General features: G+C 32.9%; 1 protein-coding gene across 3 annotated transcripts in view; it reads left to right on the top strand.

Annotated features, from left to right (window-relative positions):
• Positions 1–12,121, top strand: part of LOC145287841 (histone deacetylase 3-like) — a 653,483-nt gene that overhangs the window by 368,398 nt on the left and 272,964 nt on the right. For 2 of the 3 annotated variants that reach the window (XM_080135715.1, XM_080135716.1), the window contains one exon: positions 2,857–2,939. In XM_080135715.1, coding sequence (XP_079991841.1) covers positions 2,857–2,939 — 83 coding nt within the window. Of the gene's footprint in view, positions 1–456; positions 530–2,856; positions 2,940–12,121 lie in introns of those variants that run through there. The other variant, XM_080135714.1, reaches the window with a different exon arrangement.

The following is a 12,121-nucleotide window of genomic DNA, read 5'->3' as shown; positions in this document are numbered from 1 at the left end:
TCAATTATCCACCACATTTCTTTTTTCAACTGGAATTAGAAAAATCACTCACTCAGAATTTTTTCACAAACATAAAAAGATTTTTTTTTCATGCATTATGAAAGGTCTTATTTATTTATTTATTTTTAACAAGTTACAATAATTAATTTCAAGAATCTTCTTGATCATAAAAGTTACCCAATTTTTTTTCAGTCAAAATTCATAAAAGTTACTGAGCCTATTTTGGGTAACTAATATCTGCTTTTTATTGAGCTAGTTTATTTCCTCTCACCTAAACCGTCACGATCAGGATCTTCCCTGGTAGTTCAGTGCCCTGCAAGAATTCCAATAAAGTAGAAAAGAAGAGAAAAGAAACAATCAAAGTCACTCTTAATGCATCTGCAGCTCGTTCCCTCGAGAGGTCTCGACACGCATGCTGCCTTCCCTGGATTGGTCATCAGGAACTGGGTTTTCTTCAGGTGGGGGTCATCTATGCTGCGAGTGGGTTTGAACCGGAGTTATCTTTGCCATCAGCGCAAACAGCCTCGAGGTACTTATCATTGTATTTCAATCTCATTCGTCCTCTTACATACCACACTACTGCCACACCTTATCACATTCAGCATTAATATCATGCTTATCACCCCCCCCCACTGTCTATTCACAGAAGTTCCTGATTCTCTGAACTACAGACCTTCTAACTGATCTACTTTTCTTCTCAAATCTTCCCTGTCCAACTCCCTTAAAAGGTGCTCCATCCGTCACCTCATCAATCTAAGGTGTTCTTCAGTAATCACTCCGCATAGCGCTTCTGGGATTGTAGCTATCATAGATGTAGCTGCTCCCTATATAATCTCGTTGTGCAGTACACTAGCGTGTAATATTCACAATTTAACCTCTGAGAGTTTTAATATTCAGGTATACTATTCTACCTCCTAATTATCTCTTATATCAATTATAGCAGCTATGACTGATGACCATCGATCTCCCCGATTGCCCTCGAAGTGGAGCGTTTATCAATGCCTTTTTCACCTAACAACGAGCAGAGCAAATATGGTGCTCAGGGCTACAGCGGGTTCAACAATTCGTGACTACGCCCAAGCCCGGGTCCACTTCGTGTCACGCAACATCCCCCCCCCATACCGGCGACCGCTTGCCGCTCTGCTACTAGACCGTCTTCTCTTGGTCCCAACAGGTACATTAGCTTGATCATGCCCATCTCTGGAACAATGTGAGGGAAATATCCGTCAGTGCACAACTACTCTTCCTATTTTGATTTTATTAGTTACTTTTTTTTTCATAGTCTATTTAAACAGACAATCCATTTTCAATACAATTATGAACGGTTAATGAAAATACAGGAAGCTAGACACGCCCCACCCCTCTCCAATTCATCAAATTTTTTTCGATATTCCTAAACACATTCCCATGAATACGCCCTAAGCACTCCCTGCCTGTGAGTGGACCCAAATATGCTCCCCAGCGCCCCCTAGGCAGTATGTCTGAATTGGCCCTGTCCAACCATACCCACCCCGGCCACATAAAGAATCGGCTAACCCCATGCACCACTTAATTTAAATTCCACTTAAATGCTCCAAAATTCATTATTATTTAATTCTCAAATTCTGATTTCAAATACTCAAAACTATCCCCCTTTAACTTGATTAATAACTCACTTTTCCCTAATTTCTTTGCTTAAGTTCTCCAGAATTCCTTTCAGTTAAAGTCAAATATTAAAAATTGCATAATTCGCTATGCCTCGCAGGCACTGACACTCCAAAGGAAATTCTGTTCTAGGTGTGAACCAACGATCTACTCATGGCGAAAAGTCTATCTAAAGAAAACTGAAATCGCTTTTCAACATTAAAATGAGTGAATAAACAAAAAATTTTTCTTCCAACACTCAAGTCATTATAGTCTCATAGAGTTTTCCATTCACACTCACGAATCTTTATCCATTTTCACTAGCTTATTTTTTTCAGCTTGCTTAAGGATGAATTCAACTCCTCGTCCACTGAAGGAGGAATCCTTCCGGACTGAGGAAATTTGTTTTTCTCCAAACTAATTAATTTAATCTTCCTAAAATAATACTCTTAATTACTCTTGAATAATCCCACTCAACCTCGACTTTCGTTCAAAAAAAGAATGTTTAATGCCATCTACAAAAACTCTATAAAGTGTTGATCTTAATGCATGAGTCAATGTTTATCACTTGTTAAAGACAATCTATCCATACCATACAAAATGCAATATCTGCAAAATACAGTAAAATTATTTTCTTGTTAAATTAACGAAGACTATCTTATTGAATAGTTTAAGAAATTACTTAGCACAATATGAACATTTGAGGAGTTTGGGAGCATTAGGATGATTGTCTTTATCAATCTTTCACTGAATTACAGCACATATATAGGGAAAAAAAAACTGTAAACTTGGCAGGGCCATATCTTCTAAAGTAGGTTAGAAACTCTCACAAAATGTTTTTGAGAACTTAAGCAATCATAGTAGATGCTATAAAAAAATATGAAAAATGAAGGGTAATATTTGTGGCAAATATCAAGTAAGGCGGTGTCGGTGAGTGCAGATTTCAAATTTTTGCTGGTGACTCAACTAACATTTTGATTGTAGTTTTAAAAAATCATTGAAGGGAACCGATAGATATCCAAAAAGTGTCTGAAAATCTCTAGTAGAAGATTAAAGAGGAAAAGTGAGAGATGGGGTGGAGTGAGATCTTACTACTTTTGCAATGCTTTTTACATTTATAGATGTTGAGTTACTCCTATTAATATATAGATGTTTGCAGCAAATGTTGAAAGTAAGCATGTTAAAGTTGTTTAAGTTTAAACTTAAAATAATTTCTTTTTATTTTTACTCTAGGTCCCAGTCATCCTATGAAACCTCATCGGATAGCATTGACACATTGTCTGGTTCTTAATTATGGTCTTTATAAGAAGATGAAGGTACGAATTATTACTTTTACCTTTTATATGTATCTATTTATATGTATCTATTTTCTGTTTTCTCTTTTACTAGCAGGCCATCTGGCATTGCCCGGTCGCAAATATGCTTAAATATGATATTTTGATTAATGTAGATTTCATATTATACTAGCAGGACCCGTGGAAACTTCCCCCACCTCTTGCAAAACAGTAAACTACAGTTGTTGTTAGTGGCCACTGCCGTCCCTGAACAATTGCGGACACTGGCGGCCATGGCCAAAATGAAATAATCTGGCTTTAACTCGCAATTAGTGCTGGTTTGGTGTGATAACATGCAGGTACTGTTTGAATTTAGAAAAAACAATTAAGTAGCAATACACATGAAAAAATTGAAATAGCTTGAAATATTTCAATATTGGTGTGCATAGAAAGAGCTTGATGAGCTAAGAAAGAATCTTTTTAAATTTTTAAAATCTGATTAAAATTAAGGAAGTTATGGCTATTTTTGTGCCTCACACGTTTGGATATTTTCCCTCTTTAAGACCATATGCGTTTCGTCACATTTTTTACACTACTTTTTCAGTAAAAATGTCATATCTTTGTTAAAACACAAGACTAAGAAATGAAATTTACCATATAAGTGTATTTTTGTACAAGGAATCAGAATATGCAACTGAAAATCTCCCAAAGTTCATAGTTTCCAAATAATCTGCAGTAAATATGCATAAATATGCAGCAATTCCTTAAAAATGCCATGTATCCATAAACAGAAAAGAAGTTGGAGAACTCAAAGTTGAATTTTAATGTGCTTTATGTACAAAAAACTTAAATCTAAACATAAGACAATTTAAAAATGAATAGATTGCAATATTTCTTTGGTATTATTGTAGATTAACACCTTCTGTTTAACCCCATCCAACTCCTTCTGACTACCCCTCCAAAATGTGATTCTACCTTTTTAGGAAATTATGTATAAAATGCCATGAAAAACTTTAATGAAAGATAAACAAATTATTTTAGAACTAGCGGGGGTACCTGGCGTTGCCCGAGTGTTTGTTTTCGGGACGAGGGGTGGGAGTTTTAAAAAATGTTATGGTAGGTAAGTAGGAAGGATCAAACCCGGAGTCATGAGTAAAAGTAGGAAAATAAAGTGTGAAAAAAAAAACAAAAACATCTGCAACGTTAACAGTTCGGCCACCAAGAAAAGTCCATTCCAGTTGTTTAGGAAAAAAAAAAAAAAAAAAAAAACGACTACGGTAGGTCGGCGCGAACATGAAAATATAATGTGAATTGTCCAGCACGCTAACCACTACGCCACAGAGCACTGCATCTTAGTTTAGTGATTTTAAATAACTTCACATGAAAGAACTACGAAGCCAAACCGGTGTTCTCTTCTCAACTGTTCCTTGTGAACGATCCCCAAACGGTGTTAAGTGGTGGCAGGGGGAGGAGGAATTTATTAGAGAGAAAATATTTTACCACTTCCATTGATCTTAACCGATTTTGGCCGTGACTTCTCAGCAGAAAAAGTATAGAAATCTAAGATTATCGAGGAATTTGAGAAATAATAAGCCTATAACACACTTCAGATATTGTTCTGCCGTTTGTGCATATTATATTTGCATGAAATATCTTGATTTTTAATCCTATTAATGTCAAAATCAGACGGGGAAAAATGAGTTCATTTTATTTATATAGAGATTGAATGTAAAATAATTTCCTATTACAGGTCATTCTAGCATTTTAGGGCAGTTAACTGTTTTTTTTCTATGGGAAAATATGCATGCTTTTTTTTTTTTTTAAGATGATTATGTGTAGTTTTAAGAGGGTTTCTATGCAATGAGAATATGGGGAGGGTTGCCATTCGGACTTTGAATTAATTGTAGGGCTAAGGAAAATTATGTGTGAACATACTGAAAACTTGACAGAGACAAAGCTAACAAAAACAATATTAGAGGGGGGAGCGGTTAGTTTCACAAAAATTTAATGTAAAATAATTCACCATTTCCTGGCCATTCTAGCATTTTAGGACAGTTAACTAATTTATTTTTATGTGTATTTTTCTTTAAGGAAGGATCTATTTTTTGTTTGTTTGTTTTAGATGCTTGTATGTGGCTTACAGAGGTATTTTGTTGGGGGGGGGCTTGCCACTCGAACTTAGTGTTATTGTTAGGGTTAAAGAGTGTTTTAGGAGGAGACTTGCCACACATAATTTGGATTAGGTTGTAAAAATATCTTTCGCTTAATAAGTAGAAAAAAAAAATAACGAAATAAAAAGCTTCCTAATTGTAGTTTGATGTGTTTTCTAACTGCTTTTAAAATTTCAAGAATATTGATATAGATTTTGAGGGTTTGTATTACTATACACAAAGATTCGAAAAAGTTGTCAAAAAAACAAATGTATAACAAATAAATGTTATCAAAAGCAAGTTACTTTTCTACCTAATTGGATAATTTTTTAGTGTTTTTATTTAATGTAACATGTTTATTCAGCTTGAAAACAGTGTTTACCGATGTTTTGGAAAATTTAAAATGGCGCCCGACTCTCTTGAAATGATAAGTTTGGGGAAAAGAGTTAAAAATAAAAAAGTAGACAAAATACTGCTAGAAACTCGCTCAACATATGTTACCGTGACATAGGCTGACATATATTCGGTGAGTTTTTAACAGTATTTTGTATAGTTTTTTTTTATTTTTAACTCCTTTTCTCAAACTTACCGTGTCAAAGAGAGTCGGGCCGGGCGCCATTTTTAATTTTCCAATACATCGGTAAACACTACGTTTTTCGAGCTGAATAAACATGTTACATTAAATAAAAACACTAGAAAATTATCCAGTTAGGTAGAAAAGTAACTTATCTTGCCTTTGATAACATTTATTTGTTATATATTTGTTTTTGTACAACTTTTTCAAATCTATGTATAAACAAGATTTGTGGCTGTTCGCAGTAAAACATTGTTTTAATTCGCTGTTCAAAACTAATTTAAAGAATAAAAGTGCATGCAAGCTATATATCTACAAAAATTTATTTTGTTTTTTTAACCATGTTTTTAAATTTGACGAGAAATGTGAGAAATTGCAACAGATTCATAATGCCGAATTGGTTGGGATTGTTGTTATTATACATTCTGAAAACCGAATAATTCTAAACTAATGTTATTCTGATAACAAAATAGCTCTAATTAAACATAAGAACATTTATATTCATATTTTCATGTTTTTCTTAATTCGTTCTTGAATAAAAATTAAAGAACGCATGTTGTTTACACTGTGCTATGGCTGATTCTACAGGCTGGAGCTGCTGCTGCTAGTAATACTAACTTCATTTGACCAAATTCGAGAAATAAAAACAATTTTTTTTTCGGGTAGGTCCTTTTAAATTATCAATTACCGCGGTCCTACTCAACATAAAATAATACTTTTAATTGATAAAGATAGTAAAAAGATTGATTTACTTACTACTGGGTGTCCGAAAAAATTTTTTTTCAAAATGTTCGATACTCGTCATATTAAAGTCTTATTTTTAACACGACAAAAAAAGAAATGGTCAAAAATATTTCGGACACTTGACAGTATTAAGATTAACACCTCTTCTGATCGGTTCCCAAATTTCATGACAAAATTCTTCATACAATCACGGTACGGACCTTTAGAAAACAGGGGGGGTCATTACAAAACCTTACCGAAAACGCCATTTTATGACGTTCACATTTTTATCACTTTATTTGCTTAAAACTCTTAAAATATATAATGTACATTCATATTTATTAATTCATTTGAAAGTATATTCATTTCCGAACGAAGCAGTAGTAATTTGAAGACTTGAAGTGCTTTGGTTTAAAAAATATGGCTATTTTAGTAGAACTACCTTGAAATCTGTGATTATCCAAAGCGTTTTTTTGTCCGTGTGTATTACTAAATTAAGGGAATGCATAAATCAACATGAATTAATAAAATTCTGAAAAAAAGGTCCATTAGAAAAATAATGGAAAGTAAAAGAAGTTTTAGGATTCTCACTGTATATGAACTGTTTAAAGTGATCCAAATCAGTCGTAGCAGTCCTAGCTGTTTCAGTTTGCTGTTCAAGTTTTCCTCTTGTTTTCAACTCTTCCACCAATGATATTAAATTGCAGTTTTATGTCATCTTTTTTTAACGTGTAAAACAAAACAATTACGACTTTTTTTTCACTTCACTTTAAGTATTGGCATGTTAAGAACAGCGTTTGGAATAAACATCCCCAACATCCCCATTGTGGAGGTGGAAAACTAATTCCCCCAAATTTAACCGTGATAATCGTCAGCCTAGATTGGAGCTCAGATGAGCATTTGCCATGAAAATAATGATAAAGCAAAGACAGGCTCGCAATATCTCTTCTGTGGGAAAGAGGTTGCAGAATAAGGTACTTCTAGCAGATCTTGCCCAGATGTGGCAACAGTACTCCATCCTTGGATGCACTTGACTCTTATACAGGTAGAGAATTGCATCAGCAGTGAAATATCTACTGGTGTGGTAGAATGATCCCATCATTTTTCCATCAACTTTGACAACAGATTTGATGTATATGTTCCATTTCAGATCAGAAGTAAAGATCAAGCCCAGAAGCTTGTCAAAACACAGAGCCTCCGCAAGACGAGAGCTATTAATTTCAATTAATACCAGATGGGAATCAGACCGTTGATGATGTAAAGATAGAAGCTTGGTTTTAGATGCATTAAAATTAACCAGCGTTTTTTTCCCATTGCTCATGATCAGAGAAAAAAGAATTAGAGAACTTGGTCAATTTATGGCCTTTGAAGTGTCGTCAGCATAAATGTCTACGAATGATCCAAGGATGTGATTTGGGAGATCATTGATGTAGATCAGGAAGAGAGTTGAACCCAGGATGGAACCCTGACTACATTAATGCTGTAAGCTTCTGATTTTTGCCCATCACCCACTACTCTTATGAATCTATCAGAGAGAAATGATTTAATAATTGAGAAGACATTTCCAGCTATACCGTAGCTGGAAATCTTGTGGAGTGGACCGTTATGCCATATCCTATCAAATGCCTTTGATAAGTCAAGAACAATTGCCCTAGAAAGGAAGCCTCTGTCAAGAGATTCACCAATCCTATGAGAGATAAATGTTAGCATATCTGCTGTAGATCTAGTAGAGCGGAAATTTTTGCTGAGATGGTTGACTACTTCTTTATTTAACACAGATTCCAGTAACTTACTCGTGACGCACAGGAGACTTATTGGTCTGTACTGAGAGGGAAATGACCAATCACCTGAATTCTTAAATACAGGGCATACTGATGAGGTTTTTCAGACTGTTGGGAAGCAATTCTCCTTAAGACAACACTTAAACAGTTTTGTAAGTATGGGAGCTAGTTCTGGTTGAAGCTTTTTCAGCACTATAATTGGAATGCCTGACGGCATTCCAATTATATTGCTTTACTGGAATCAAGGTTTTTGATCAGCTTGGCAACATCACGCACAGATATTTTTATGTCACATAGCATGTTTTCAGATAAAGGAGGAAATATGGGAGGTTGGTAGCCTTGATAGCATAGGGTAGAAGTTCTTGGTAAAGAGTTTGACTTTGTCCAATGCTGATGAGATTACCTCAGGTCGTTTGATAAATGTTGGAATAGAGCACACGCTTCTGTTTAGGACTCTGTTATTTTCTAAAACTGGTGGGAACTAGCCTGCAGCTCAGCTACTTTGGACTCAACAAACTGAGCATACAACTATCGCTTTCTTTATTACCCTTTTACAGTGGTTGCTAGCAGTCCTGAAAGCAGCTTTAGTCTCAGTACATCTGTTACATTGGAAGCAATGGAAAAAGTGTTTTCTGTGCGCAATGGCAGCAGCACATATTGGAGAGGACCACAGATGGCTGTTAGATTTTTGCTGAAATTTTTTAAATAGTGTGAAGCAGTATATACCTACAATTAACTATTTTATCAGGTCTGATACTATAGAGGACACATTCTTTTTAAACATGGAATGCAGAGGTAGATCTAGCATTACAAGCGTATGCTGCATTTTCCTGGACATCGACAATATTACATACCTAATGTGCTTCAACAAGTATATCGTTTTTATTTGTGGGTCAATTTTTAAAAGAATTATATTGATGGAAAGAGAATTAAATAATCATTCCAATGATAATTTATTTTTCTTGTTCAATGCTTTTATGCTCCAAGTTAAAAATGAAAAAACAGTAAAAAATGACAACAGTAAAAAGGGAAACTGTTTTTTCAATGTTTACATTTCATACGTTACGTTTGGATACACATGTGCGGGGATAAATTTGATTGGATATGGCTGAAATTTTACAGGCTATATAAGCATAGAAGTCCGTCCCTACTGGACTTTGATTTATATCTTTATGATCACAGGAAGCAAAGTTCCGACCGAGCAAAGTTGACAAATATTTCAAAATTGATAAGATAAATCGGTATATATCATCCATTTTCATATAGATAATAGTTTCAGAATTATTGTCATGTATAATATGTAAATATTTGATAATTATTAATTGTGCAGAAACTTCTTTAAAATGTTATCTTTTATAGAAATTCAAATCCGCTTAAAGGGAAAATGGCTCTCTATGTGCTAGTGTGCTGAGCTGCCTACAGTCAGTTTAGTTTATAGTCTATTAAAAATAGAAAACTATTTTTTCTGCTTTCAAAACGAAAGCAGAAAAAAGTTTCATTTTTTATTCTGAGTTTGTCAATTGAAAAAAATATTTTCAAGTTTTTCAAATTTGATTTCCAAACGATACTATTTTGTTTTTAATGCTTTTAGTACATGTGTACTAAAAGCATTAAAAACAGCAAAATGTACTAAGTACATGCGTTTCTGCTGTGGTTTAAAAAAAAAAAACAAAAAAAAAAAATATATATAACTAGGTATTCCAAACCAAAATTTTATTTTCATTATGTCTAAAAAAAAATTAATGTGATCATATAGATTTTTGTAAACCATAAACAAAAGTACCAAATTTATTTTGGTAGCTCAATTAACCATCAAGTTATGATCGTTCAAATTTTGTCGGAAAGTTGAAAATTTGCTATCATGGTCCTGAAGCCAAATTTCATAGTATATAACTAAAAATGTAAGCCAAGTGAAAAATCCTTATAAATTTAATGTCATCTTGTAAATGAAAATCAATAATTATTAGATGAAGCCAACCTAAACACTAGGCAAAATCTCACTACCAACGGGGGAAAAAAGTGCAAATATGACACAGAAATGCAACTTTGAGTGTTCATATCAATTTGATTTCAATAGCTAATGTATTGAATCTTCTTAGTATGATTCATAACACATTAGAGATCAAGATAATTTTTTTCTTTTAATTATAAATTAATAAAACCACTCAATTGTGGACCATGTAAAAGCAGTTGAACAGACAATTTGGTCCATGGTAACCAGGGCAAAAAAGGGTTAAAAAAAAATGAGTCAAAAGTATACGTTACTGAAATTGCTGTAAAAATGTAATCATTGAAGGTAGAAGTTTAAACTTTGCAACTTGACTAATTTTTGGGTGAGGAATTCCAAAAATATTTGCCTTGTTTCTAATAACAAAACTTTTTGCCACAGAAATATTTTTACTTTGGGGAATTTAAACTTGCCAAAAAAGTACTGACAATAAGATTTAGGAATTTTTTATACAAAAAGTCACAAGTCTTTTTTTTTTTTTTTTTTTCAAACATTGAAAAACTTTCAACTTAAAATACAAGTAAACAACTCAGATATTTTACAGGCAGAGGTCTTACTACAATTCCTTTCCTTGTTGATTTTCTCTCAAAATTCTTTCATAAGCTTCTGCTATGGTAGATATATCAAGAACACTCCAAATCCTACCATCACTTGAAACTAGCATTACCTCAAAACCCCATCTGTAAACAATTGCTGATTCTACCTGTGCAATGCCATCTGACAAAGGCCATTGAAAAAAATCTTTTCCACCTTTTGGTTTGCGATAAAAATTTTATTACAGCGCTGGATGCAGATATAACCTCAATGACTTGGCTAATGTAAAAGGTGGTGTCATAGTAGACAGCAACCCATTGTCGTTGATGCTCGTAACTGAAGATATTCTGAGATGGTTCTTCATCACAGCTTTCATTTAAATTGATTTGTTGTTGACCCTTAAAATTGCTTTCATTCAAAAAATGTTTCATTAAAATTATTTATTTGTTTGAAAAAAAAAACAAAAACAAAAAAAAAAAACTATTTTATAAAAATCCAATGTTGCTTTCATTACAAAATTGATTTATTAAAATTATATTGTCTCACGCTAACTTTTCAATAATTGTTTTTACAATTATATTTTGATAAATTTTTTATACAGTAAATGTTTTGGTTTTCAAATGGCGCTCACCCAGTTTAGACAATTATGAAGATGTCATTTTCATTTTCTGTTTTTAATAAATTTTTCATTTTCTGTTTTTAATAAAAAAAATATATACATACCTACGTTTCATGAAAAACTTTCCCATTTTCATTAATTAAATCAAAACATTTTCAATTAAATAATTATGGATATATGTTCTCTTTCACTTTCTTTATTTACTTTTTTCATAGTTCTTTCCGGAAGTAATTAATATCTAGTTTAATTTTTTTTGTTATTTATTTCTAACTTCGGCCATAGTTTAAAAGACGGATTTCTCCCTCGGATTTTAACAACAGGTGCACGAAAAAATAAATGGTGTCTCCAGTTTTGGCAATAAACTAGAAGTACTATCTCAGGAATTATTAAATAAAAAAAAAATGATTTTTACAGTGAAATTAATTTTTTCATTTACATGCCATTTGCACATAACTATATTTTCAGTTCTTATTTTTTAAGTAATGTACAGTGTAATTAAAAAATAATTTAACAAAATCTTCAAATTTATCAAAAACGCCTCAAATGTGCTTCAACAAGTCATATCTTTTTTATTTGTGGGTCAGTTTTTAAAAGAATTACATTGCTGGAAAGAAAATAGAATAAGCATTCCAATGATCTTAATTTATTTTTCTTGTATGCGGTCAATGTTTTTATGCTCCAAGTTAAAAATGAAAAAACTCTAAAAAAAATGACGACAGCAAAAAGGGAAACTTTTTTTACCTTGATTCCACCTTAACATTTTTCTTTAAATGATTACCTTTTAAGGTTTTCGGGTATGTTGAAAAGGAATATTGAATTTAAATTTCCGCAAATA

The sequence above is a fragment of the Euprymna scolopes genome, chromosome 11 (assembly GCF_053919585.1).
Source record: "Euprymna scolopes isolate OS-2025 chromosome 11, ASM5391958v1, whole genome shotgun sequence".
In the NCBI taxonomy this organism is placed as follows: domain Eukaryota; kingdom Metazoa; phylum Mollusca; class Cephalopoda; order Sepiida; family Sepiolidae; genus Euprymna; species Euprymna scolopes.
The sequence above is the reverse complement of the archived record's forward strand: the minus strand, read 5'-3'. Positions and strand labels throughout refer to the sequence as shown.